Source organism: Bos grunniens, chromosome 25 (genome assembly GCF_055505025.1).
Source record: "Bos grunniens cultivar Pamir isolate PY7600 chromosome 25, Bosgru_T2T1.0, whole genome shotgun sequence".
NCBI lineage: Eukaryota > Metazoa > Chordata > Mammalia > Artiodactyla > Bovidae > Bos > Bos grunniens.
In genome coordinates, this window is record NC_141189.1 from 9500657 (window position 1) to 9527361 (window position 26705).

At 57.6% G+C, this 26705-nt stretch overlaps 1 protein-coding gene across 14 annotated transcripts in view; it reads left to right on the top strand.

The window, feature by feature from the left end:
* The first annotated feature begins 520 nt into the window (after positions 1-520).
* ELN (elastin) overlaps positions 521-26705 on the top strand; it is a 32827-nt gene continuing 6642 nt past the window's right edge. For 2 of the 14 annotated variants that reach the window (XM_086374558.1, XM_086374561.1), the window contains exons 1-27: positions 521-619; positions 7074-7124; positions 8202-8231; positions 8728-8760; positions 12207-12242; positions 12881-12976; positions 13228-13287; positions 13370-13432; positions 14134-14181; positions 15153-15224; positions 15457-15486; positions 15992-16063; positions 16906-16947; positions 17360-17419; positions 17680-17730; positions 19141-19236; positions 19322-19381; positions 19938-20123; positions 21113-21166; positions 21740-21820; positions 22089-22130; positions 22539-22625; positions 23343-23399; positions 25009-25140; positions 25228-25287; positions 25810-25935; positions 26560-26598. In XM_086374558.1, the coding sequence (XP_086230684.1) occupies positions 538-619; positions 7074-7124; positions 8202-8231; positions 8728-8760; positions 12207-12242; positions 12881-12976; positions 13228-13287; positions 13370-13432; positions 14134-14181; positions 15153-15224; positions 15457-15486; positions 15992-16063; positions 16906-16947; positions 17360-17419; positions 17680-17730; positions 19141-19236; positions 19322-19381; positions 19938-20123; positions 21113-21166; positions 21740-21820; positions 22089-22130; positions 22539-22625; positions 23343-23399; positions 25009-25140; positions 25228-25287; positions 25810-25935; positions 26560-26598 (1846 nt within the window). In that variant the 5' untranslated portion in view covers positions 521-537. The remainder of the gene's footprint in view (positions 620-7073; positions 7125-8201; positions 8232-8727; positions 8761-12206; positions 12243-12880; positions 12977-13227; positions 13288-13369; positions 13433-14133; positions 14182-15152; positions 15225-15456; positions 15487-15991; positions 16064-16905; positions 16948-17359; positions 17420-17679; positions 17731-19140; positions 19237-19321; positions 19382-19937; positions 20124-21112; positions 21167-21739; positions 21821-22088; positions 22131-22538; positions 22626-23342; positions 23400-25008; positions 25141-25227; positions 25288-25809; positions 25936-26559; positions 26599-26705) is intronic. The other 12 variants (XM_086374559.1, XM_086374563.1, XM_086374564.1 and 9 more) reach the window with 7 other exon arrangements.

Sequence of the window (26705 nt, forward strand, 5' to 3'; positions counted from 1 at the left end):
GGGGGGCAGAGGCGCAGGACAGCTGGCCTGTGTCCCCACACTGGGCCCGGGGCCCAGCCGGAGGGGCGGGGGCCTGGCCACTCAGGCCTTGGCTGGAGCCGGATTTTTGGCCGGGCTGCAGGGCCCTCCCTCCTGCTTCCTCTCCCGAGGGCTGTCCTGGCAGAGGCCCCCCTCGCACTTTCTGGCGGGAACAGGGCCAGCAGCGAAAGAACAGCCGCAGAGGGAAAGCGGGAGAGAGATGGGGGGAAACTGTGTGTGTGTGTGTGTGTGCGCGTGTGTATGTGCGCGCGTGTGTTTTAAGGGAAAAAAAAAAAAAGAGCCCACAGTCCAGTCCAGTCAGACCCAGCCTGGGAGGCTTGCGAGCCGGCCTTTCGTAATTGCCCCCTCCCCGTGGCCCCCTCCCCGAGGCCTCCCCCTTCTCCCGCCCTCCCGCCCGCCCTCTCTCCCTCCCTCCTTCCCTCGCAGCCGACGAGGCAGCAATTACGCTTTGGGGATAAAACGAGGCGCAGAGAGCGGGCTGGGGCATTTCTCCCCGAGATGGCGGGTCTGACGGCTGCGGCTCGGCGGCCCGGAGTCCTTCTGCTCCTGCTGTGCATCCTCCAGCCCTCGCAGCCCGGAGGTAGGCCTCCCCCTGTTCCCCCCAAGGGCCCGCAGCCCTTGGGCCGCCCGCTCAGGTGGCTGGACCGACCGACGAGAGGGCTCCCTGCCCTCCCAGCACCCTCCAGGGGCCTCCCAGGCAGGAGCCCCTCAGCCACTGGACCCTCGGAACCACCCCTCCCGGGAGCCAGCCGTGAGGAGCAGAAACCTGTCATACGTTCGCCCCGAGACTCAGAATGGTGATGGTCCCAGATCAGCGCCGGCTTCTGCTGCCCCGACAGAGTGGATGAATCTTGCTCTGTCCTGGGGGGCTCTCCCAGGATGGGGATCCCGAGCACACTGGGGAAGGGCCGGCGAGGTCCGGTCGGGTCTGTGAGCACCAGCGGTTTGCACACCTGTGGACCCAGTGGCTGTGTACACGTGCCCCAGGGACAGGGGACCTGGGCTGGAGGCCAGCTCTGCAGGAGTGAGCTCTCTGACCTCGGCAGGTTCCTTGTCCCCTGGGAAGTCGGGACCTGCTCCGGGTGATGTCAGGGTTAAGTTGATTACAGGGTTGCGGGTTGGAAAGCTGCCGCTGTGGTCTGTCCCTGGTGAGAAAGGCTGGGACTTCTGAGCATGTGTGTAAGTATGTGAAGTGTACGTGTGTGCACGAGTGTGTTACATGCTCTTGTACAGGTGTGCATGGTCTGTATATGTCCAATCATGTCATCAGATAAAGGAGGAGGTTTCTGCAAGGGGATGAATGTTCACAGGTTCATCCCTGGACAGGTGTGTGTGTTTGTGTGTGAGAGTGTGTGTGTGTTGGAAGGAGGGGTGTTATAAGATATATGAAAGTGCCTGTTAGCATGTGCAGAAGTCTGCCACCCAACAGGCATGTACACAGAGGCGATCTGGTGTCCAGGTGTGTCACTGGGTGTGGTTTGTCATTGTGCATATGCGTGCGTGAGAGTGTGTGTGTGTGTGTTGGAGGGAAGCATGTTATAGGATATATTCATAGGATATGTGAAAGTGCCTGTTAGCATGTGTAAAAGCCTGCCACCCAACAGGCGCATCCCAGAGGCGATCTGGTGTCCAGGTGCGTCACTGGGTGTGGTTCGTCATTGAGCATGTGTGTGCGTGTGAGTGTGTGCGTGTGAGTGTGTGCGTGCGAGTGTGTGTGCTATGGAACACCAGCGAGGACAGGGAAGCTGGGGAAGGTATCCGTCTCCTGGCAGAGGGAGAGGCCTGAGTGCTGGGGGCTTGCACGAACCTGGGGGCACTCCCGGGCCACCTGGCACGTTCCCTGCCGTGGTCCCGGAGGACGTCCCTCTCCAGGTGCTACGCACCATGGGGGGACTCTGGGAGTGGTCCCCCCGCGTCCCCTGAAGGTGCTCCTGGCCGTGGGGAGAGAGAGGTGCAGGCAGGCTCCTGAAGCTTTGGTGGGGTAGCCTGGGTGGGGTCTGGTTTCCAGGAGACTCCTCTTTGCCGTGAGAACCAGTGGGGGCCAGTGTCGGGATGCGGGGGCCACTGGGTGGAGCAGGGCCAGGCCAGAGGGCAGGAGCAGGAGCTGGGCAGAGGCAGCAGCTGTTTCCGTGAGATTGACCGGCGGGGCAGGACCGCTGGGAGCAGGGGCTTCCTGCACAGAGGTCAGCTCCCAAGTCTGGACAAAGCCGAGGGATGCTGGCACAGCATCAGGTGGGGTCCCGTGGGGGCCAGAGAGACCATCCCAAGGGAGCAGCCATCCCCGGGCCTGAGATGGCAGCTTGGGTCCCATCTGAACCTCCTCCCCGGAGTCTGGCCCCTGAACACCTGCCTTCCCAGAGACAGCTCCTCGCTAGAGCATGACGCCTAGCCTCCGCAGGAACCCTGAGAGTAGAGAATTTTTATCTACACTCCACAAACAGGGAGATTGAGGCTGAGACAGGCTAAGGCAGCACCAGGGGGTGAGTACCAGCCAGCTCGTCCCTGCGCTAAAGGATGAGGGAGGTGGGGGCCAGGTTCCAAGTGGCATTTGGGAGGGGGCAGGCCTGGGCCTGAGTACTCCAGGGTGGGCCTGCCCTAAGAAGAATGCACCCTCAATGACCGGGTTAAATGCTCCGCTGGCCCTGTTCTTTTTTTGCAAACATAAATCTCAGCTCTGTCCCGGGTGGTAGAGTAGCCGGGTCCAAATAAGGGGTGTGTGAACTGATGCGTTCTTCTGGGGTTTGTGCCCAGAGCCTCCCAAAGGAGGGGCCCCCTCGCACATACACAGGCTCAACACAAGCACACACACTCTCACACCTGCCCGGCTATCCTGAAGGATGTCACCCTTATGGGTGCCCTAGTCCCGAAGAACCACGTTGCCAGTGGAGACAAAAACGGGACAACCCAGGAAGGCTCTGCGATGGAAGGGTTGTCTGGACCCATTTAAGATGGGTCAAAAGTAGCTTTGAAGATCATTTGCCCCAGACTCCCTTGCCATTTAAAGAGAGAGAGAAATTAAATCAGTTATAATTGGGACCAGCTGCCCCAAACCCCCAGAAATTTTATCATTTTAGCTTTGGGTGGTTTTTCATTTTTGTTTTTCTGATTTTGGAACTGAAGATGGTTTTGAAACAGGGATTTTTTTTCAGCCTATTGGAACTTGAAACCATTCTGACATGGGGTCTCACCCCAAAATTCTTGCTTTACTTGGTCTGAGGAGGGACCCAGACATGTAGGTCTTGTTAAAGCTGCTGCCCAGGTGACTCTGAGGGGCCTCCAGGGCCTCGGACCCCCAGTTTAGGGGTTGATGCTGCTCTCTGAGTCTGCTGGGGCCGAGGCAGGAAGGCAGGCATGCCCGAGGGGAGGGAGGGGACAGACTCAGTCACTGAAGGGCGGATTGTTTTTGAAAAGCCCTTGGCAGCCTTTCTCCATGCAAACAACAAACAGCTTCGTGTGGTCTTATCTGCTCCCCAGGCCGGCCCCCCTGGACTTGGAATTGGCAAAGTCCCCTGCCAAGGCCCGCTGGCCCTCTGCTTGCTCCCGAACAGCCGTCTCCCAGCTCTTTGAACCTGGAGCCCAGGGCCCAGGCAGAAGGCCCTGTGTGTGACTGGGGTCAGCTCTGAGTACCTGGCCAGGCATTTCATCTCTCTGGTTTATGGATGGTTTCCCTGGCTGTAAAATAGGGAGAAGATCCTTGCCCAGCATATCTCCTAGGGCCGGTGGGTGGCTCCAGCAATGTCATATTGCAAATAATGCATCAAGAGGACTATGGGAATGCAAATTTTAAAAACCATATATTCTCTTACTGGAGATTTGCTAGTGTGAACTAATATCAACCTTTGTAATTCATACACATTTATAAGGTTTAATTTTTCTCTTGCTACTCACGCCACATTTTGTCTAATGGGGAGGCAGCCCATGTGTAAACAGAGATGCAGTAACGGAGGAAGGTGACAAGCCTGGGAGAGAGGGTGGTGCAGAGGAAATCCAAGAAGGCTTCATGGCAGAGGTGACATTTGAGTTAAATCTTGAAAGAAAATTAAATGTTTGAGGGGCTTCTGTGGATGGGAGGTGAGCCTCGGTCTTTGGGGCTCTAGGGGGCAGAACTGGAGAGACAGAAGAGCAGATTCTATCTCAGTAGGAGGGAGATCTCTGTTGGTAGAGCTGATAGCATCAGGAGGTGGTGATTTGCCTGTCACTGGAGGCGTGCAAGCAGAAACACAGGATGTTCGCAGAGGAATTTCAACCCAGGCCAAAAGACTGTTATGATCCCTGAGAGTCTAGGACCATGATTCTAAGATGCAAGAGACAAGTTCCACCCTGGGCTAGCCGGTGAAACAAGCCAAACCCACATAAAACAAGACAAGTATGCTCCAGGCCAACTGCTTTGGGCAGCTGAGCAGTGGGAACCACAGGCTCAGAGACGGCAGGGGGGAGAAGCAGAGCCCAGTCTTGGTGGAAGGGTAGGACTTGGAGAGAGGAAAGGGCATTCCTGGCAGGAGGAACAGCTCAGGCCAAGGAGGGGAGGTGGGAAGCAGGATGACCCTTCGCATGAGGGGCAGGAGAGGAGACTGCTGCCTTTTCAAAAACCTTTGATCACCACCAGTCTTATTCTGTTCTCCCCTCTCCTGTACTCAAAGAGGGGCCCGGCGGGGATCCTTTACGCCCACTAAGGCTTCTCCGTTTCCTCACTGCAGAATGGGGATCAAAACCTTTGGCTCTGTGGGCCGTCATGGTTCAGGCATGGAGTTTGGCAGACACTGTTGGGCTCTGAATCATGGAGGTGGAGAGTGGGGAGAAGAGAGAGCTGGGGAGAGCTGGGTAGGCCCTGGGGAGAGTGAAAGCAGAAGAGGAGCTGGCTGATCCCAGGACAGGCCTGGCCCCTGCGCTGGGGGGAGAACAGAACCCCAGGAGAGGAACTGGGGGTTCAACCAGACCAGCCTGAGGTGGGGAGACCCGTAAGCCCGTTGGGGATGGAAGAGGTCAGACCAGACCTCCAGGCAACTTCCTTGGCTCCCCTCCACCAAATTCACCCATCCTTTATTGAGCACCTATGTCTCCCTGGCCCCAGGCCATGTACTGTGAAGTAGAAACAAAGTGTCAGTCATTAATTAATTTACTTATTTTGGAGCAATTAGGGAGCAAGCGCCAGGCCCAGGGCAGGTCTCTGGAACTCTTTGACAACTCCGCAGCAACCTGGCAAGGCAGAAGTTATTAGCCCCACGTTTCTACAAAGGAAACTGAAGTTCAGAGAGGTTAAGTGACTTGCCTGAGGTCACACAGATGGTAAGAAGTTGGCACAGCCGGTATTACAGACCAGATGGGTCTGTCCTGAGCCCTTTGCTCCCTCCGCCCACCACATTGTTCTTGCAGCCGCCCAGCGCCCCCCTCCCCCAACTCTGGAGCCAGAGAGCCGAGGGGAGAGGAGAGGAGGGGGAGGGGAAGGAAGGGGAGGAGGCAGAGAGGCCAGGCAGGGAAAGGCACACGAGCCAGTGCTCAGAGCTGGAAGCCCGAGCCAGAGAAGGCATCAAAGGACCATGTGTGCGCTTGGCAGTCGATGACAGGGCCCGAGCGCCCATTCCCAGCAGGCCCAGCCTCCTGGGCCACCGCTCTGAGCCCCTCGAGGCTCTGAGCAGATTACTTAGACACTCCAGGCCTGGATCACAGTGCCTGGGGCGGCGGCGGGGGGTGGGGGGGAGGGGCGGGTGGCGCCGGGGCTTTGGCACAGGGTGACCATGACAGCTTGGCATCCTCCACCCTGCTGGGCCGTGGCTGAGGCTGACCAGGCCCTGGGGCCAGCAGGCCCAGCTGTGCAGCACAGCCAGGCCACAGAGGCCAGATGTCTGCTGGGCATGCGGGAAGCTGCCCTACACTCTCCCCTAACCCCATTCATTCAGCCATGTTCAGCTGGGTGGTGCCGGGGCTCAGGCTGGGGCACCGGCAAGGCAGCTTGTCAAGGGGCCATTCAGTGGTGATGGAGTCAGGGCCTGGTCTGCACCAGGATTGTCTGTTGCCATGACTACACACAGGCTGGGTCTGGGGCCCGGCCTCCCAGTGTTCCCCTGTGAGAGCTTCACGGGTCCGTGGGGACTGAACTCGTGATCTGGGCTGGGCAGACGGCCCCTTTGGCCCAGCCAGTGAATTAGCTTTTCCTTAGGAAACTATTCACTTTGCTCATTCATGGTGTCCCCCTCTGGGCCCCCGCGCCTCCTTAGACAGCTCTGTGTCAGACAGCCAGAGCCCCACCCAAGCTCTGCTGCCCAGCAGCTAAGGACGCTGACCTCACGCTTTCCTATCAGTGTGGGAATGGCTGGGCTTCGGCTGGCAGCAGCCGCGTTTCCTTACCGCTTGCTGTCACAGCCCAGGCCTGCTCTCCCACGACGCTGGGTCCTGCCCACGCTGCTCAGGACTGGAGAGACGTGGCCAAAGGTGCTCAGACCCAGTCCCTGGCCAGGCCTTCCCCAGGTAACACAGCACGAGCCATTATGCTCAGAGGAGTGGCCTGGCTTTGAATCCAGCCTACATCTATTTGCAGCTGTGTGACCCCCGGCCCGTGTCTTAACATCTCTGAGCCTGAATTCACATCTGTTAAATTGAAGTTAATAATCCCTGCCCTTCCAAACTCACTGGGCCATTTTGAGGAGCAGGAAAGAGAAAATGCTTTGCAAACATAAGGTGCTTGGGCGACACTGGTTACTTTGTAGACACACAGGATTATTGCCATCATCCCTATCTTTTATCTTAGACTTTAGACTTCCCTGGTGGCTCAGACGATAAAGTGTCTGTCTACAATGCGGGAGACCTGGGTTCGATCCCTGGGTTGGGAAGATCCCCTGGAGAAGGAAATGACAATCCACTCCAGGACTATTGCCTGGAAAATCCCATGGACAGAGGAGCCTGGTAGACTACAGTCCATGGGGTCACAAAGAGTCGGACACGACTGAGCGACTTCACTAAGACTCAGTAAGACTATCTTTTATCATTACGCTTTTATTCATTCTGGCTCATGGGGGACTCTGCCTCCTTCCTTCCAGGGGTCCCAGGAGCTGTTCCTGGTGGAGTTCCTGGAGGCGTCTTCTTCCCAGGTAATGTACATGAAATTTGCACGTGCCCAGGTAAGACAGATGCTGATTAAATTTGCAAGAGACAGACATTTGGACATTTAAAAAGGAAAAAACATTGGCATGCCCACCGCAGAGGACTCATCAGTCACTCCTATATTAAAAAGCAGTTTACATGATGCTGTTCTACAACTACTGAGCATAAATTTTCTAAAAGATGAAACTCAGTGCTTGCAAAACGGTAGGAAAGTGGCCGCCTCACCCATCCTCTGCTGTTTAGTCTTCGAACCATTAACCCCACTCTTGGAAATCCATTCAAAGGAAATCATTGAAAAGAAGAGAGAGAGAAAAAAAAAAGCCATCTGCCCCAAGGTTCATAAGAATGTTACTAGCAAAAATGCAAAACAAGAAACCCGCTTGACAGGAGGGTGTGATTAAGTAATCTAAGGTTATACAACTACTAAAAAGTATGAATATGCTCTCTTACGGTCAAGTGATTTTCAAGTAAAAACAATATAAAAGCAAGAACAAGGTGCAGATGAAGATTAGCCCCACCTCAAGAGAAAAAAAAAAGGGCAGAATGTTAGCTCAATGGCATGGCCGGGGTTGTGGGGGGGGTGGGGGCGGGGATAGAGGGGGAGGCAATCCCTTCCTTTAATTTAGAAAAAAAGCTTGATGTTTTAGCGTAGATTGAAAAATCACAGATAATATTTTCAATACTTAAAAAGTGTTTAAAGGACTTCCCTGATGGTCCAGTGGTTTAGAAACCACACTTTCAGTACAGGAGGCATGGGTTCCAGGTCCAGGGGACTGAGATCCCTCATACCGCACAGTATGGCCAAAAAAACCCACAAAAAATAAAAGGGTTTGAGCGTTCAGAACTCATGTGGAAGTGAGAGAAGCCACCAGCACATTCCCAGGCACACACAGAGGCAGGAGACTTTTGCCAGATGAGACAGATGAGGAAACAGAGGCTCACAGAGCTCAAGGCTTGCCCAAGATCATGTGGCTAGGCAGCAATGGATTTGACCATGGGTCAGTCGATGGCTTCTTGGCAGGGACCTTGATGGCTTTCCCTCTCTCTCTATCCTGCTGACACAGGGGCTGGTCTTGGAGGCCTGGGAGGAGGAGGTGAGTTCAAACACCAAACTTGGCTCCTCGCTAATGGGGTCTGGGTCTCAGCCTAACCCACACATATCCTTGGACCTCAAACCTCAGAAAACTCAGGCATTAAGGGGTCCCTCTTTTCCCAGACTGAGCATCTAGTGGAGAGGGACTTTTCTAAAAACTATATCCCTCAGCCCCCTAAGCCCTTGCCCCCAGTCTCTTCTCCCTGGGGGCCCCTGCCTTCTTTCACATTTCTTTTGATCCTTAGTAATATCCATGCAAATCCAGCTGAGTGGGAACCATCACCCCCTTCAGAGGCCTGATAAACAGTGAGAGAGGGGGAAACCCCAGGTCAGGAAGGGACCTGGGCCCCCACCCAGGCATCTAGGTGCTGGGCTCCCAGCAGCTCCTTGTACACTGACCCCACAGTGAACCCCACAGTGCCCTGTGGGGATCGTAGTGGGACAGGTGGGCTAGGACTCCCCATTAACAACCATCTCTTCCCTCCTTCCCTCTGTAGCACTGGGCCCTGGAGTCAAACCAGCTAAGCCAGGTAAGCCCTGCAGCCTCTGAGCACTGAGGGGGCAGGGGAGGGAAGGGGCCACAGACCCCTGAACCGGGCCTGTGGATGGGAGGAGGGAGTGAGGTGGTGGATGGACCCTCCCCTCTAGTCAACGCCTCCCAGGACCAGGCTAGGACCGAGCTCTGGGGCTTCCAGGGTCAGGAGGCTAGAGGCAGCTTACAGTCCTCCCTGAAGGTGGGGTGTCCGGCACCGACTCTGCCCAGGCCTCTGTGCCCCCCGAGAGTCCCCTCTGCACCAGATCCCAGAAAACAGCCCTGGTGCTGGGGTCAAAGGTCAGAATTGATGCTCCAGTGGCCACCAAGCCTGTGAATGTCACTCTGGGCTCAGACACAGATAATTGGACCCCAGCCTCTGCCTGAATGATCCCTGACTCCCAAATGAAGCCCTCTCTTACTCCAGGCCAAGATCTTGGCTATCCTTGACTCTGATGATCCATTCTGAGCCCTTATCCTGACCCCAGGCTGAGCCTTGACCCCAGATCAAAGCCCTGCACCTAACCCTAGGCTGCACCCTAACCCTGACCCCAGATGAGCTTCCTTCCTGATCCCAGGCCCCTTTCAGCTGTGCTCCGACCATGGAGTTTTCCAGTCAGATGTGGTTGGCTGTGTCCTGGCCCACAGGGCTCCAATCCACCGCTAGGTCCACTAAGCTCCAGAGAACACACCACACCCCCCTCGCCAAGGAAAGAGGGAAGGTGGGTTCCTCCAGGAAGTCCTGGTGGATAAGGAGCAGGTGGAGGAAGGGGTGTCTCTGTCTGGATTTATGATCTGATCAACACGAGATATAGCCTTTCCCCCCACCCGCCCCCCTACCCCACCCCACTCCGTGTCTCCCTGGTTTTGAAGCCTGAGACTCCAGGACAGTTTGCATGTCCAACAGCTCTTACGAAATCCACCCCCCCTCCAACAATGTTCGATGATTCAAGTGCAAATGAATCTACAAAACCCAGATTCCCCTTCCCTGCAACCCCATCTGGGTTGTGAAACTCTAGGGCTGGGGCCAGGCAAGAGAGAGACACAGGAGGGCAGGAGGCCTGGGCAAGGGGTTTACTGGGGTCTGTAGGAGTCTGCAGGGCTGGGAGCCCTTTGGGATCCACTGCTTTTCCCACCAGAACCTGTTTCCTATCTTCTCAGAGGAGTGAGTGATCTTAAAAGCATCTTTGAAAAAAAAAAAAAAAAAAGCATCTTTGATGGTGGAGAGAGAAGAGAGGAAAGGCTAGATAAGCAAGGGTGTGGAATTAGGATCGCACGTATCTGGGAAGACCCAAATGGAGGAAGTCGTGACTGCAGAGCTGGAGGAGGGACTGGTTGATCCCGTTGGCAGCCGGGGACGCACGGTCGGTGGTGATGAAACACCAGAGAGAAGACAGAAACTTGCACACAGTCGCAGTTGATAAAGTGAAGCTTTGAGTAATGAAAGATTTAGCGTAGACTTCCAAAAGGACTTCCAGCTTGGAGTGAAGATGTAGACCAAGAGGAAAGTCAGGACCTCGACTGATGAAAAGGGACTGGACTCCATGACCTCCCAGAGCTTATCTTTCAGCCTTAGGTCTCCGGGCTCCAAAGGCCTGGACTGGGCCACAGTGCCCCCCAACACAGGGCAGCTCCCCACATCCGGGCATACCCAGGAGAGATGGAACTGGGCACAGGCAGCGAGTGTCATGCCTGGGAACAACTAATCCCTTGGCGAGTAGAGGGTGGGTGGCCTGGCAGCTGCTGCTCGTGGGCCTCGGGAGCTGGCCCCGCCTGGGCTCTCAGTGGGGGACCAGGCAGCTGGGAGCCAGCACCACCCCCACCCCCAGCACCGGCTGAAGGCCAGTCACCCACCCAAGAGCCTAGGAAAGAGCAGGGGGGGGACATCCAGCGGTCATCCCAACAGGCTGCAGACACAACATGCTCTCTGCTCACAAGCCCTGTGGTCCCAGGAAGGTTGGGGACACACCAGCCTTTTTGTACGTGGGGAAACTGAGGGAAAGTGAAGGGCAAGTGACTTGCTGTTTCATGCAAGGAGTAACATGGGGCAGCAAGATTTAAATCCAGAGCTCAGTGACTCTGGAGAGTGACGGTTGGATAAGCCAGGCCTCTCGGGGCTCCCAATCTTGGCCGTTCTCACCCCTCTCTCCTCCTCACCCCTCTCTCCTTCTTTCCAGGGGTTGGACTCCTAGGGGCATTTGGGCCAGAGAAGTCCACGGGAAGAAGGGGAGCAGGGGTGGGACTCTGCTCAGGGGCGACCCTGGAGGGGAGCACTGAAAGAGGGCAGATGGCTGCAGAGAGCCACCTGCCCCACCCCACCCACCAGCCTCTTCTTGCTTCCTGGCCAGTCCCCATCCTCTCCTCCCGGCCCCTCTGTGGTCAGGAAAGGCCAGAGGGTGTCTGCTGCCCTGCTGGACCTCAGGAAATAGGCCAGGCTGGAGAGAAACACCCCTGACAGAGCTGGGGCGGGGTGGGGCCGGCAGCGCTGGGAAGTGAACCCAGGCACACCCCAGGCCCGGCCAGACCACACCACACCTGCCCGGAAGGGAGATGGGCCGGAGGCAGAGGCCCATCTCACAGAGGGCCTGGCTGGCTTTCAGACGGGCCAGCTCACATAAGTAGGAAGTGAGGCCAGGGGACCACACCCAGAGAAAGGCAGGTGGACTCTCGGGGACTCAGCTGTCCTGCTTGTTTGGGGTCGGTCCCCAGAGAGGCCGCCTCTGAGCTTGGGACCCTGGTGACCAGGACTGGCGCTTGTGGGAGAGATTCTCATATAATTGGAAACAAAGCCGGCACGGTTGTGAACTCCAACCTGATTGCCCATCGGTCCTGGCCAAAGCCGTGGAATGTCTCCTGGAGGGAGAAAAGCAGAGATCGAGCCCAGATGTGGGAAGGAGAGAGCCAGAGGGACCCATTTGGCTTTTTATAAACATTTTAGCATCTGTCTGCAGGCAAGGAGGCTCCCAGACTGCAGGGCAGGCTAGATGGATGACAAAAAGGGTTCCAGATACAAGGGAGAGGGCGTGGGCTGCACCAGGGGACTCCTGCAAGGAAGCCGAAGAAAGGCCTGGGGTGGGGCTGACGTGGGAGCAGGGCAGGGCCTGGCCTGGCCTTGCTGGCAGCTTCTGCTCAGCTCCAGCCCCAAGGGAAAGCCCTCCTGGGTCCCCCGTTAGCTGGCGGGACTTCTAAGGAAACTGAGAGGTCTGGTTGGGATCAACACAGTGGCACCCACATGGCACAAAGCAGTTGGTTACTAAGCAGTGGTGACTATCTTACCAGGATTGGCTGCCAAGTACCGAAAACTTGAGTCCAGCTTAGAGACCTGAGTGGCCACACACGGATCCCAGCATTGCCAGGTTCCGTGAGTCCCTTCCTACCCTGGGCCCAGGAACGATGACCCACACCAGCCTTCCCTCACCTGGCTCTGTGTTCTTCTCCCTACAGGTGTCGGAGGGCTTGCCGCCCCTGGCCTTGGAGCAGGTTAGTGTTAACATCCAGGCAAGATGCCCCTTTGGGTGCAGACCAGGCCTGTTCTGGGCACCGGTGTAGGGTGTGATGTTAAGACCACCTGCCCGGGGCCCCGGGAATGACAGCTGGGTCTTGGAGCTATTATAACATACTGACGAGGTGGCAGTAGTGGTTAAGAACCCGCCTGCCAATGCAGGAGACAGAGGCAGATTCGATTCCTGGGTCGGGAAGATTCCCCTGGAGAAGGGCATGGCAACCCACTCCGGGATTCTTGCCTGGAGAACCCCGTGGACAGAGGAGCTACAGTGGACTGCAGTCCATGGGGTCCCAAAGAGTCGGACACAACTGCAGCAACTTAGCAGGCAGCAAGCAAGAAGAGCTAGAAGGAAGCAGCCCCTGAAGCCCAAAGAAGTCACCCAACTCAGCGGGGCTTCAGGAAGGCTTCCTGAAGGAGGGAGGTGTGGAAGTCTGACCCCAAAAGATCCCTGTAGCTTGTCAGGCTGAGCGGAGCAGCCTGGGCCATACTGCATCTCTGACATTGAACCCAGTCACATCTTTGCACGGAGCAGAAGAGCCTCAGATGTACCTCCTGGACGGGGTGGGCCAGGGCCGGGCTGGGAGCAGGAGCTCACCTATCTTCCTCTCTGCAGGGCTCGGGGCTTTGCCCGCAGGTGCCTTCCCAGGGGCTCTGGTGCCCGGTGGCCCGGCTGGCGCTGCTGCAGCCTATAAAGCCGCTGCCAAGGCCGGTGAGTAGTACCCTTTGGGATGTGCCGTAAGCCCTCTGGCCTCTGTGGGCTCTCCACCTTGCAAAAAACCTTTCCTGAGTCGGGTAGGGGGTGGGCAGGTGAACAGGATCCTCAGCTCCAGTCTCCTGGGGGTGATGGGAGGCAACTAGCTATGTCTGAGTCTCAAAGTGAGGCAGAGGCGGAGCCAGACCTCAGTCCAGTGTCCTGCTGCCTTTCACGGCTCCTGGTGTGACCCGCCTCTGTCTCTGCAGGTGCTGCTGGTCTCGGGGTCGGCGGCATTGGTGGTATTGGCGGCTTAGGAGTATCTACAGGTATGGAGGCGAGACCTGGGTGGCCCGGGAGGAAGTCGTGGGAGGAGGGGAGCCCCCTCTGATGTGGCCCCTTCCCCTCCAGGTGCAGTGGTGCCTCAACTTGGAGCCGGAGTCGGGGCTGGAGTGAAGCCTGGGAAAGTGCCAGGTCAGTGGATGGAGTCCCTGGGGCTGGAGGGCAGAGGTCAGGGAGAGGCAAGAGCTCCCAAGCTCCCCCCAGGGGCAGGAAGGTCAGGGCCTTGGCTGCAGCGGGGCAGGGGTCAAGGGGCAGAGGCAGGCCCAGAGCGTGATGCCGGGTCCCAGACAGGGGCGAGGGACTCCGGCCGTCCTTCCAGGCCCTTCCTCCAGGACCTTGGAGCAGACCTGAGAGACAGGCTCTGTGGCAGGCATTCGGGTGACCGATGGGGACACTGAGGCGCAGAGCAGGGAGTCAGTGCAGCAGGGTCCGCCCAGTCCCGGCAGGGCTGGGGTGAAGCCCCATCCGGTGTCCGTCCCTCTGCACCGAGCCCTCAAGGAAGTGACTTCAGGTTCAACTGAAGGCGGCCTGAGTCCGCACAGCGGGAAGGGAACATCTGGAAGCTGTTAGCCCCGAGTTGGGCTGGGCCGACCGTGTCCAGCCGTGTAAACAGGCTCCAGGAGACGGGACAAATCCACGCACAGAAGGATCTGCAGATGACTTCCGGAACTCGTGGGAGGGGGGCCTGCAGCCACCACACACATGTCCCCAGCTCTTCCCCAGGGCGATCCTGGGGGGCTAGCTCGGGAGCCTTGGGACTGCTGCAAAGGGAAGGACCATGAGAGGCTCCTGGAGGCACGGCTGCTGCTCACACGGTTTTCTTTTGGCTGTAGGTGTGGGGCTCCCAGGTGTGTACCCGGGCGGAGTGCTTCCAGGCGCAGGTGAGAGCAAAGAGGAAAAGAGGGACCCTAGAGCGAAGAGAACAGCCCCTGGCAGCCTCCCAGGGGGCCCCCAGCTCCCCCAAACTGTGGCCACCGGAGTCTTGACGGGCACTGTTGCCCTAAGCATTAAAGCTCAGGCCACAGACCAAAGATAGCTCTGGTTGTCTTTCCCCTAGGAAGACCAGCAAGCTCCCCACAGCCCCCCCAGAACCCCAAGCCTAGGCCCAGACCCAGACCAACGTCACAGCCTGCGGTGGGTCTCCAGGGACAGACCGAGTCCCCAGAGTGGCCAGCGGTTTCCCAAATGCCATGAGTCACCAGGGGGGCCCGCCCAGCACATCCGCCCTGCAGGAGACCCTCGGAGTTGCCCTCTCAACCTCCTTTCCCCGCCAGGGCCTGGCCACCCTACGCAACATGTGACCTCCTGAATTCCCCCAAAACCCCAGACTCAGGCTGGCTCGGTGGGATTGGCTGGCAGAGGGTCCCCCGTGGCCCCTGCTGAGCCCCTGCCTGCTATGGTGGCCCAGCCCCGGTGTGGGGAGAAAGGAGAGGTGGCAGCACTAAACGCTGGAGACCTCCCAGCCAGAGCAGATGATGGCTTCGTGTTTGGTTGTGAATCGCATCCACTGAGAGCCCTTCCCCGCCAAGGGCACAGGCCTCCCCGACCTGCAGCCTGTTCCCTTGTCTGCCTGCCTTCTCTGATGAGGCTGGGCAGGGCGATGGGAAATTAACTCCAGTTTAAGAGACAGGCCAACAGAAGCACAGGAAATAGGATTAAAACTTCTGACCCTGGGGCAGACAGGGCAGAGAAGTCACCACCAGAGGAGCCCTCCACCCACCCCATGAGCCACGCCAGTAGCTGACATCAAAGGAAGCCAGCTGTGTCATGGAGGGTGGGTGCAGTGCCAGGCTGGCCCTTCCAGGTTGTACCTTCCCCACCCTCACCACCAGCCCCCTCTTTGCTCTCTCAGGAGCTCGGTTCCCGGGTATAGGGGTACTCCCCGGGGTTCCCACTGGAGCAGGAGTCAAGCCCAAGGCCCCAGGTATGTGGGACTCTCCGATCACCCTCAGTCCCCTCTGTCCTGGGTTGAGTGGGGTGGGGAACCTGGGCTCAGCTGGCCCAGATGGGTGGTGCGAAATCCCTGATGTGTTTGTGATGAGCTGGGAAGTCTGGGCAGAACTGGCCGCGGCTTGGGCCAGCACTCCCCTCACCGGAGCCGGGGTGCCCTGGGCCTGTGGTGGCCAAGCTGCAATGATGGCTCCTTGTCATTACAGGTGGGGGCGGAGCTTTTGCTGGAATCCCAGGTAAGGCAAGGCTGGGTCCCTCCACGCCAGGGAGGGTGGGCAGGCCTGGGGGGCGGTGGCGGGCAGCCAGGCAGGGATTCCTGCCCTGGGAGGAGCTGAGCACTCCCACTGCTCCAGGCCTTGGACTGGCTTCGCACAAAGTGGCATCCGTCACAGGCCTGCTTCCCCTGCCCCCACTCCTGTCTGGCAGCCCAGAGGAGCCCAGAAAATGCAGCAGCCTGTGCCAAATGGCGAGAAGGCTGCGGTCTCCGAGTGTAGCCCAAGCCACAGGAAGGGGAGCATCCTGCAGCTTCCTGGAGGAAGCCGCCCGTCGCTGGGGGTTGCTCAGCTGACTGATGACATAAAGAGGCAGGAAGGCCCTCTGGGCAGGATGCTTTCCATATTCCCATTCCATGGGAGCTCATTCTAGTCTGAGCGGAAAGTGGAACTGGAGGCTGGAGGCTTCGCAGGGGCTTCTGGCCCACGTGGCTGGGGCCTGATTGCTTTGCTTTCCTTGTTCCCGCAGGAGTTGGACCCTTCGGAGGGCAGCAGCCTGGAGTCCCGCTGGGATACCCCATCAAGGCACCCAAGCTGCCAGGTAAGGCAGGCAGAGGATTTGTGAGACACCGCTCACTGGGCCTCCCTGCTGGGAGGTCAGTTTGGGAGGGGACTTGTTTGTCCACCTGTATCTTGGGGTGGCTGGAGAGGGTAGTCAGGAAACCTGGGTAATTTTGCCCACTTCTGGTCACCAGCAAAAGAAAGCGGGGAGGAACGAACTTCCCTGGTGGGTCCAGCGGCTGAGACTCCACACTCCCAATGCAGGGAGGGGGCCGGGTTCAAGCCCCGGTCAGGGAACTAGAGCCTGCACGCTGCAACTAGAAATCCCCCATGCCTCAACCAAGGTGCTGCAAAGCCAAATAAAGAAATATTTTTTTTAAAAAAGAAAGAAAGCGGGGACAGACCAACATCTTGCAGGTGCTGGCCTCCCACACACACACATGCATCCCTGTCCACACACACATACACACGCACAGAGACCCGTAGCCCTGATGGGAAGCCATATATGTGGATGGCAAGAAACACCATTCACTGGAAAGAAACCTCTGACGTCAGTTCACCCCAGCTGTCAAGCTCACACGATGATGAGCTATTTCCTGCTGGGGAAGAGACTAAGGAAGACCCTCAGGCTTGGGGGCCATGGCAGGTAGAAGAATGGCCATCCCTTTGTGCCCTGGAGCGGCGCATCCTCTCCCCTCTCCTCCTCCAAGGCCTTGGCTCTCCTGAGAGCCTCTGGAAGCAGCTCAGGACCCTGGTGGACGGAAGGAGGCCTCAGGCCTCAGTACGTGTGGGGACTAGGTCTGTCTGCCCAGGTAGCGGGGGGCCCAGTGAGGCGTGGGGCCGCCAGGGGGCAGCCGCTGAGCCCACGCTCCATCTCCTCAGGTGGCTATGGACTGCCCTACAGCACGGGGAAACTGCCCTATGGTAAGGCCCTCTTAGGCTGACGGGCTTCTGGCTCCTTCCAGCTGCAGGGTTCTGGCAAGGGAGCTATGGCCCCAGTCCAGGGCTAGGAGAATACCAACTGGGGGGTAGGGTGGGCGTGGAGTCTCAGAATGGGAGCCCCCTAAGAAGGGGGACGTGGAACTGGGACTCAAGACAGCTTGGTTCTCAATCCTGGCCCTCGCACTTATCACCAGGCCTTGAGAAAACAGGTTTTCTTCTCAGAACCTCAGTCTCTTCATCTGTAAAATGGGAATAACCATTCCACACATGTTTGTATTTAACTCTGGCTGGGGGTGACAGGTGGAGGCTCTGGGTGGCCTGGTCCTTGAAGGGCAGGGGAGGGGGCAGCCACCGTGAGATCGCACGGATGCCCACTGAGCCTCTCCTCTCGCAGGCTTTGGGCCTGGAGGAGTGGCTGGTGCCGCGGGCAAGGCTGGGTATCCAACGGGGACAGGTAAGGAGAGCCTCACCCCTCCACCAGCCAAATAACTCAGGCTCCAGAAAGCTAGCCTATATCCAGACCCTGGTCTGAGTCTAAAGAAGGACCCTGGTGGGGCAAGGCAGGAAGCTGGGGCAGCTCTCCCAGCCTCTGCTTGCTATATGCCCCACATCCACACCCAGATATGAACCAGTTGGTTTTCTTGGGCCTGGAAGAGACAGGCTCTGGAGATCCCGGGGCACACTTTCCAGGCTCTCCCCTTCCTCTTCCCCCAGGGGTTGGCCCCCAGGCTGCAGCAGCAGCGGCTAAAGCAGCAGCGAAGCTTGGTAAGTACGCCTGGACCCCCTGCCTGCTAGCTGCCAGCCCTCCAGCCTCACCATGCCTATTACCACCGAGTTATCCCAGATAACTAACCAAGGTGGCCCCTCCTCACCACACTCCTGTTTATCCGACTGTTTCAATGCCACCCGTTCCTCCCTCCCACCCTCCATTCATTCCTTCCCCCTGTGCATCCGCTCCACCCTCCATCCCTCCATCCATCCACCCACCCCTCCACCCATCCATTCACCCATCCCTCCCTCCTTCGGTCCCTTCCTCCCTCCATCCAGCCATGAATCCACCCCTCCCTCTGTCCATCTATCCACCCATTCATCTCTCCATCCATCCATCTACCCATCCCTCCATCCTTTCCTCCTCTGTCCCGTCCTCCGTTTCAGAAACCAGGGACAGATAAGGGCTCTGCTGAAGAATGTCAGCACTGTCATGGGGCTCAGGAAGAGGGAGATGTTGCTTCTACCTGGGGATAATCAGGAAGGGTTCTCAGAGAAAATGATATTTGATTCATAGCCTTAAAATATAGGTAGAGAGTTTGCCAGGCGGTTAAAATAGGAAGGAGCAAGCAGAGGGAGTGGGTACAGCAGTGGTTAGAATGATCATTTTAGGTGGTACATGTATGAGCGTTTAAACAGTTTAATAGTTGAGTATCAATTTAATATGTACTATAAAACTCTTAACTAGCTCCTCAAGCCCCGATCCTTTGGCTAGTCGATGTGGCACGGCCTTCCCTCGGCCCATGCATGGGCCAAGTGGGCCCCTGGTGGTTCCCCAGTTCAGAGTTAGATCATGGGGGTGAAGTCTTCACCTTCAGCCCCAGTCCCAAGGGAGCCCCTTCTTGCAGCCATGATGAGATGGAAGATGCCTGCCCACTAGCCCAAGGGGGCGAGAATGTGGAGGGAAGCAGTGAGTTGGAGGCCTGCCACACAGAGGTCCTCCTCCAGGCCCCCAAGGCTGGAGGGGATGGCTGGAATGTGGGAGCAAGAGAGCGGGGCGGCAAGGGGCAGCGAGGGGCTGCGAGAGCCAGGCGGCTGGGCGCTTGGATTACAAACTTGGCCGCGTGTTCGGAACACAGAGAGAGGAAGTCTTGAACATTCTTGCAGGGGCCCCTCTGGCCCGGGGAGCGGCCGCTTGTGGTTTCTCAGTATGTGGCAGTGATTAGGATGGGATTTGTCTGAAAACATACGAGTCACTTAATGAGGCTGTTGAAATGGACACTTTAGGGGTGAGTCAAGGAACAGTGGGGTGGGGGCCCCTTCCCAAGCAGGCCCGGCCGGAGATGCCTGGGCCTCATTCCCAGAGGAGATTGCAGCGGTGAAAACACCAGCGTCCAAGCAGCCTTCCTGCCTGGCTTCAGGAGGGGCCCCTGGGAGCCACCTCTTCACTGTCCCCACTCCAAACAGGTGCTGGAGGAGCCGGAGTTCTCCCTGGCGTTGGCGTCGGTGGTGCTGGCATTCCTGGTGCGCCTGGCGCAATTCCTGGCATTGGAGGCATTGCAGGTAGGGTCCATCCCAGCAGGCGGTGAGGGGTGTCCTTGAGAAGGTCGCAGGGAAAGGGCCTCACCCTCTGCTGCTTTCCCTCCAGGGGTCGGGGCTCCAGATGCTGCTGCTGCCGCCGCCGCCGCCGCTAAAGCAGCCAAATTCGGTGAGTGTCCCCGGAATGGGCAGTGCCAGGGCTGCAGCCAGCCCCAGCCTCAGCATGCACCTTGGAAGGCTCCAGGCCTATAAGGCTGGATGGACTTTGTCTTTGTCCAGCTGGGGCACTGTTCCCCCCCAACCCCCCCAAGCATCATGGTCATGCCTCCTTGCCTCTGTCCAGGAGGCTCTGTCCACTGCTCTGCACTGATTGGCCCAGCGCTGTGGGCAGGGACCCTGCTGACTCCTCCCATTTTACCCCCTGGGCCAATCACAGCTGCTGTACCAACTGCCTGGGCCTAGTAGAGCATTATGAATCTGCTTTAGACATAGTCCTTGCTCTTCCCAGCCACAGATCCAAACAAACCCCTAGAGCTCTGTTGGGGTTCCCTCAGTTCCCTCATCTCCTCTCGGGTGACTTGGATCCACGCAGAGGCTATGCCCCCCAGGCTAGCATCCTGCACACAGGACCCGTGGCTCCCGAAGCTCCCCAAAGTCATGCTCCCAAAGGCCCCCCTGAGGTTCCCACAGGGTCCAGGCCAGAACAGGAATCCTTCCATCCACAGGTGCTGCTGGAGGCTTCCCAGGAGTTGGAGTCCCTGGTGTCGGGGTCCCTGGTGTCGGGGTTCCAGGTGTCGGGGTCCCTGGTGTCGGGGTTCCAGGTGTCGGAGTCCCAGGTGTTGGAGTCCCAGGTGTTGGAGTCCCTGGTGTTGGGGTCCCTGGTGTTGGGGTCCCTGGTGTTGGAGTTCCAGGTATTGGGTGCTCGGATACCAGCTGAGCTTGGCTATGTGTGCACACGTGTGTTTGTGTGTGCAAGAGAGAGATGTTAGAAATTATTGCCAAGACTTTCCGATTCTCCTTAACACATCACCCTTCTATCCTCTTCTCTCCATACCCTTGGTCATCTTCTCTCTCTTGGGCTATAATTAACTACTGCCAGCCTCTGATCTTCTTCAATTTACCTTCTGGTTGTCAGTATGCTCCATGTCTTTTTCATCTCTGTGTTCCCAGCCCTTCACAGAATATGTGTTCAGTAAATGGTGGATAGATGGGTGGGTCGGTAGATGGATGGATAGATGTCTGGGGAGATGGATGGATGGATGGATGGGCAAATGGGCAGCTGGGGAAGTAGGTGGACAGCCAGGTGGATGAGTAGGCATATTGATGGATGAGAGAGTGGGTGATGGGTGGATGAATGGAGAGATACAAAGATGGGTGGTTACATGGATGGATAAATAAGATGGGCAAAATAGTGGATGGCAAGATAAATGGGTAGATGAAAAGAGAGATGGATAAGCAGGTGGGGACAATACAAGTGATTAGAATGATGGGTGAATGGATGGATGGTGGATGAGCAGATGAATGGGTGGGTAGAAGGCCAATACAAAATAGATAGTTGGTTAGACATTTAGATGAAAAGATAGATAGGCAGGCGGGTGGATAAATGGATGGATAATGCATGTGTGGGTGGCTGGAGAGCTGAGTGGTTGAGTGGGTAGATTGAGATTGAAAGATAGACAAATAGACAGACATTTGGGAAGGTCAGCAGATGGATGAATGGGTGGCTGGGTAGACAGATGGACAGATGGGTAAGTGGAGATATGAGTGGGTAAATGGATGGACAACCCTGTGTTGGCTCAATAGATAGAAGATGGACTGAAAGACAGAGGGATATATATACATATCCTGAGTGTCCACTCCATTCTCCCCTGAGCATTTGTGTTTCTCTTGGTCTCTCCAGGGGCCGTGTCCCCAGCCGCAGCTGCTAAAGCAGCAGCCAAAGCAGCCAAATTCGGTGAGTGCCGAGCGGATAGCTCCGCCCCGCCCTGTTCTGGCCTTTACTTGGACTCCAGGACCCTCATCTTCTACTCCCCATTGTGCAGCCCAGAGAAGAGGAGGGACTTGCCCAGGGCCACACAGCAAGTCACTGGCAGAGCTGGGACTTGGACCTGTTGGGCCTCAGGACGATGTGTCCCCCAGGTGTCTCCCACCATGAGGCCAAGGGACTGAGTAATAGTGGAGTCCCAGTATGTCATTCCCAGTGGAGACAGTGTCCCTGACCTCCCTGTCCTGGCCAGGACCCACTCAGAGGAGAGCCTCAGCCTGGCGGAGGATAAGACTGCACAGTCCGCCCATCACCAACAAAGAGACCCTTCCCCAACTGCTCAGAGAAGAGAGGGGCTGGGGACACACTAGGGGGTGTCAGTAGGGAGGGAATTGGTGGGGCTCAGGCATCTCATGGTTTCCTGTCCTTCATGGACCAGACTTGGGGGGAGGCTCGCATCCTGTCCCCCATCCAGCATCCCCCAGAGCCTGCCCCAGCCTCTCCCACTAGACCCTTTACCACTTGATTCTCTTCCCTCTGCAGGGGCCAGAGGCGGAGTGGGAGTTGGAGGCATTCCCACATTTGGGGTTGGCCCTGGGGGCTTTCCTGGCATCGGAGACGCAGGTATTCCAGGAGCTGGCCTTTCCCGTGAGCCTTAGCTCCATGAAGGCAGGTGGTGGGGGGTGGTGGGGACAGGGAAAGGGATGGAGGCTCATCTTCTGTCGGGCTATGGGAGGCTGGGGAGGGTAGACTGAGCTCTGGGAACTCAGGGAGGACGTGGGGGAGAGCGCAGGGTGGGCCTCCGGTGCCCTTGGGGCAGGTGCACTGTCAGCACAGCCCAGCTGAGATCCAGCAAGGTTTCTGAATCTCTTTCTTTCTCGATTCCTCGTAGCAGCAGCTCAGGCAGCTGCCGCCGCCAAGGCAGCCAAAATCGGTAAGTGCCCCAGCCCTGCGTTCCCTGCCCCCTCCGCCTCCCCTCCTCCCCCTACTCCTCCCCCCACGGCCAAGCCCTGCCCCCTCCCCTCCACAGCCAGGCTCTCCTGTGGGGGCCAAGGCTCAAAAATCAGAGCAACCTCATACTCTTGGCCTCTGGGGCCGAAAAGGCCTGGGTTAAGTCAGAAGCCCCTGGCCCCATTTTCCAAAGCCACAGTGAACATTTCTGGCCTTTGCAATTGCCCACTGTTGGGGTCATTGGTACCTGGCTCATCATCCCCCATCCCACACCAGTGAGTTAAAGGTGCCCAGATAATATCTGGCCACGATGCAACCCCCACCTCCACCCTCGGCTCCCCCAAGAAGAGGGTGCTTCAAGGGCAAAGCTGGATGCTCTTCCTCACTCCAGGTGCTGGGGGAGTAGGAGCCCTGGGAGGGCTGGTGCCAGGCGCCCCAGGAGCAATACCAGGCGTGCCAGGTGTTGGAGGGGTGCCAGGTGAGCTGTGTCCCAGCCCAGACGTGGGTTTGGTTTATCTCATTGAAGGGGCCCTGGAATTGATGTAGATCAAGGGTCCCATTTTACAGATGGCAAGACTGAGCCCAGAGACAGGGGTAGAGAAAAAGGGATTTCCCATACTTTGAAGGGAAGTGTCTCCATGGGATTCCAGATCGCTGAGTGAACCCAGAAAGTCTCCTCTCTGCCCTCAGGGATGCTCAGGATGTCAGCCTGAGAGCCAGCAGAACTCCGCTTGGCTGGGGTTTGGGGAGACCTCATTCATCCCTCGCCCCACGGGGCCTTTCTGCTTTCTGATCGGGTGGGAGGGCCTGTGTTAGTCTCTGTTTACCGGCACTCTTTCTCCAGAGGGAGGAAATGAGATTAACTTACAATCCTCCTTGTCGGTTTGTGGTTTTTTTTCCCCACCAGAAGATTTCTCTTCTGCATTTCTTCTTCTTTCTGGGCGGGGGGAGGGACATTCCTCTCTTGCGTTTCTCCCCAAGAAATGAGCCGTTTCCTCCAATAGCCACAGAGTCAGAGCTGCTTCTCAGGGAGACGGCATGCCCAGAGCGGCTGGCGGGCCATCACAGTGCGGGCCTGGGAGAGGGGGCAGTTCCCAAGATGTGGACTCCGCGAAGTCTTTCTACCATGGGGGATGGAAGAGAGAGGGGAGGGGTGCTGGGGACGGCTCCGGATCCTTAATCTTCGCCTTTCCAGGGGTCGGGATTCCAGCAGCTGCAGCCGCCAAAGCTGCCGCCAAAGCCGCCCAGTTTGGTAAGAGTTGTTGTTTTGTCCCTCAGTCGTGTCCAGCTCTTTGCAGACCCACGGCTGCGGCCCGCCAGGCTCCTCTGTCATGGGATTTTCCTAGGCAAGAATACCGGAGTGGGTTGCCATTTCCTTCTCCAGGGGGCCTTCCCGACCCAGGGATGGAACCCACATCTCCTGCATTGGCAGATGGATTCTTTACCACTGAGCCACCTGGGAAGCCCCCTGCCAATTCTGCCTCCGAGCCTGATCCCAGAGCACTGCTCTCTCATATCTCTGCTTTGGAGTCTGACAGCACCCCTCTCCAACGTGATCTCTCCAAGCTGTCACATTCTGGGCCTGGGCCTTCCTCAAAGGTCTCGGCCCATCCAAGCACTTTGAGGGATGGGAGCGAAGTTTCTGAGCAGGAAGACAAAGAGAGAAGAGATGCCAGAGAGCCCTCCAGCACCCACCCCTACCCTTCCCACAGCCCTTGCTGCCTTCCGGTCCAGCTGGGGCCTTGCCCCATTTCTGGAGCCAACGCTGGGCTTCTCTGAGCTCCTGCCCACCCTGAGCGACAGCAGGGCTCTCACTCCCTGACCAGGCTCTGCATCTCCTGCTTCAGCCGGGGGCCACCCTGGCAGCCCCAGGCTCCCACACCCTCCTGAATACGGCACAGCAAAACAGCTCACTTTAGAGCCCAGCTGCGTGCCAGAGAAATCTTAACCTCAGGTCTGTTTAATTGCTGAGTCGTGCCTGATTCTTTGTGACCCCATGGACTGTAGCCCACTAGGCTCCTCCGTCCATGGGATTTCCCAGGCAAGAGTACTGGAGTGGGTTGCCATTTCCTTCTCCAGGCGATCTTCCCAACCCAAGGATCGAACCCACGTCACCTACCTTGACAGGCAGCTTCTTTGCCACTGAGCCACCAGTGATTCCTAAACTCAGATACGGCAACTCATGTTTGTAAAACTACTATTTGCTGAGAGTTTCCCTGGTGGCTCAGACAGTAAAGAATCTGACTGCAATGTGCGTTCCATCTCTGGGCCAGGAGTCTCCCTCCTGTTTTCTTGTTGGGAAATTCCATGGCCAAAGGAGCCTGGTGGGCTACAGTCCATGGGGTCACAAAGAGTCAGGCATGACTGAGCTACTAACACTTTCAGCGTTTGCTGAGGTAATCCTTACACCAGCCTTATGAGATCGGTTCTGTTGCACCCATTTTGCAGATGTGGAAACTGAGTCTCCGGGAGCTTAAGTATCTTGCCCATACTCACGTAGCTAAATGGTGGCTGAGCTGAGCTTTGAAGCCAGGCCTGCCTGTCTTGCCAAACTCCCTTTACTACGCGTTGGTGCAGTTGTTTAGCTGCTGCATGAGTCTGCCTGTATCACCCTCAGAGTCTCAAAGGGGTCCCTGGAACTCCAAAAGTTGAGCTCCTGATCTTGCACAGACCTCTTATTAGGGATGAAGAAGCTGAGGCCCATCAAGAGAAAGTAACTTGCCCAAGGTCACACAGCAAGTCTGTGCCCAGCTGGAGCAAGGATCCAGGGTTCCTGACCCCCCAGCCCGCTGCTCTTTCCGTCAGCTTCTGTCCTCCTTGGTTAGGATTCGGTTAAGGACTGGCTCTGCTCGCTTTTGCAGGATTAGGCCCTGGAGTCGGCGTGGCTCCCGGTGTTGGTGTGGCTCCTGGCATCGGTGTGGCTCCCGGCGTCGGCGTGGTTCCCGGTGTCGGCGTGGCTCCCGGCATTGGCCTGGGCCCCGGTGGTGTCATAGGTAAGCCGTGTGAATAAGTGGGCCTGAGTGAGGGTGCTCTGAATCCTCCATGGGTGCCATCCTTAAACCTCATCCTCTCCCCGACAGGAGCAGGGGTCCCAGCTGCAGCCAAGTCTGCTGCTAAGGCCGCCGCCAAAGCCCAGTTCCGTGAGTGTCCTGCCTGCCTTCTCGGTCTGGTGTGACCCCAGCCTGAGCTGGGTCCCTGGACACGCAACCTCTCAGACCTGCCCTCCAGCTTCCTGAGGCCCCCCAGGCGGCAGACATGGGCATTAGAAACAGATTTAGCATAAGGGAGACCCGCGTTCGTGTCCTGAGCCCCACACCAGCCGAGTGACCTCTGATGTCCCTGTGTGGTACCGAGGGTACATGCCAGGGAGGCTTGTTAAGGGAATCAAATGAGTTCATTCAAGAGGGAGGGACAGGACGTGAGGATGAAAAGGGAAGCAGTGTCCAGCGTGTGCAGCCGGTCTGGGGAGGGGCTGGACTTGGCGGTCAGTGTGAGTTTTAGGAGAACTGGTGGCAGTGTAGAGGGCAGATGAAAGGGATAGGGGCCCCTGCAAGAGACTGGGCCCCTTCTCCTGGGCCCTGACTCAGCTTCCTGGGCAGGACACCCCCAAAAGGGCCTGTTTCCTGCCTGCCGCTGTCACCCTACCCTCCCATCTCCCGCAGGGGCTGCTGCTGGCCTTCCCGCTGGTGTTCCTGGCCTTGGAGTGGGCGTTGGAGTTCCTGGCCTTGGAGTAGGCGTTGGTGTTCCTGGCCTTGGAGTCGGGGCCGGAGTTCCTGGACTTGGGGCAGGTAAGGGGCCTTCTGGGGGCTGAAGAGCAATGCTCCCCGAGCCCAAAGGAGGCAGGGCTCTCTCCCCAGCACGTCCTCCAGCACTCTCGCACCGAGGCGTGTGATACATGCTCTGTTAGATCCTCCTGAGCAGTCCGAGACAACTGGGATAAGAGGTAGGGGAAAGGCCAGGTGAAGGGCTCCAAGCTGAAAGGAAGCCCACCGCCCAAGGAAGGAGGCTGGGGGTCCCTGGGGTCAGTGGAAGTGGTTGGGCCCACCTAGCTCCCCTTCAGCAGTGTGTGGGGGAAAGGGGGCCACGGGGAACTCTAGTTCTTCATCTTCTAGTTACATCAGCCTCAGACAGACCATGCTGGTCCTCGAGGAGCCAGCAGAGGATAGAATGGAAAGAGGAGGCACAGTTAATCCCTCAAGCACCCCCAGACCAGACTGGTAGAGACACAGTTAGATACCAGAGCTCTGTCCCTGGCCCGGTGAGCTCCTAGCTATGAAGCCACGGCTTCAGGGCTTTGAGAGAAACAAAGAAAGCTGAGGAAGTCAAGGAGGGCTCCCTGGAGGAAGCAGAACTCCCAGGCACAGAGCTCAGCTACTGACCTCCCCAACTCTTCCTTTTGCCCTTTTCCCCAGTACCTGGAACCCTGGCCGCAGCTAAAGCAGCCAAGTTCGGTAAGAGCCCCTCAACCCACCACCCACAGTGGTTGATACCCTTGCTGCCCCACCATCCCTGATAACACCTGCTCACCTGTCTCCTCTCCCCCTGGGCCAGGGCCCAG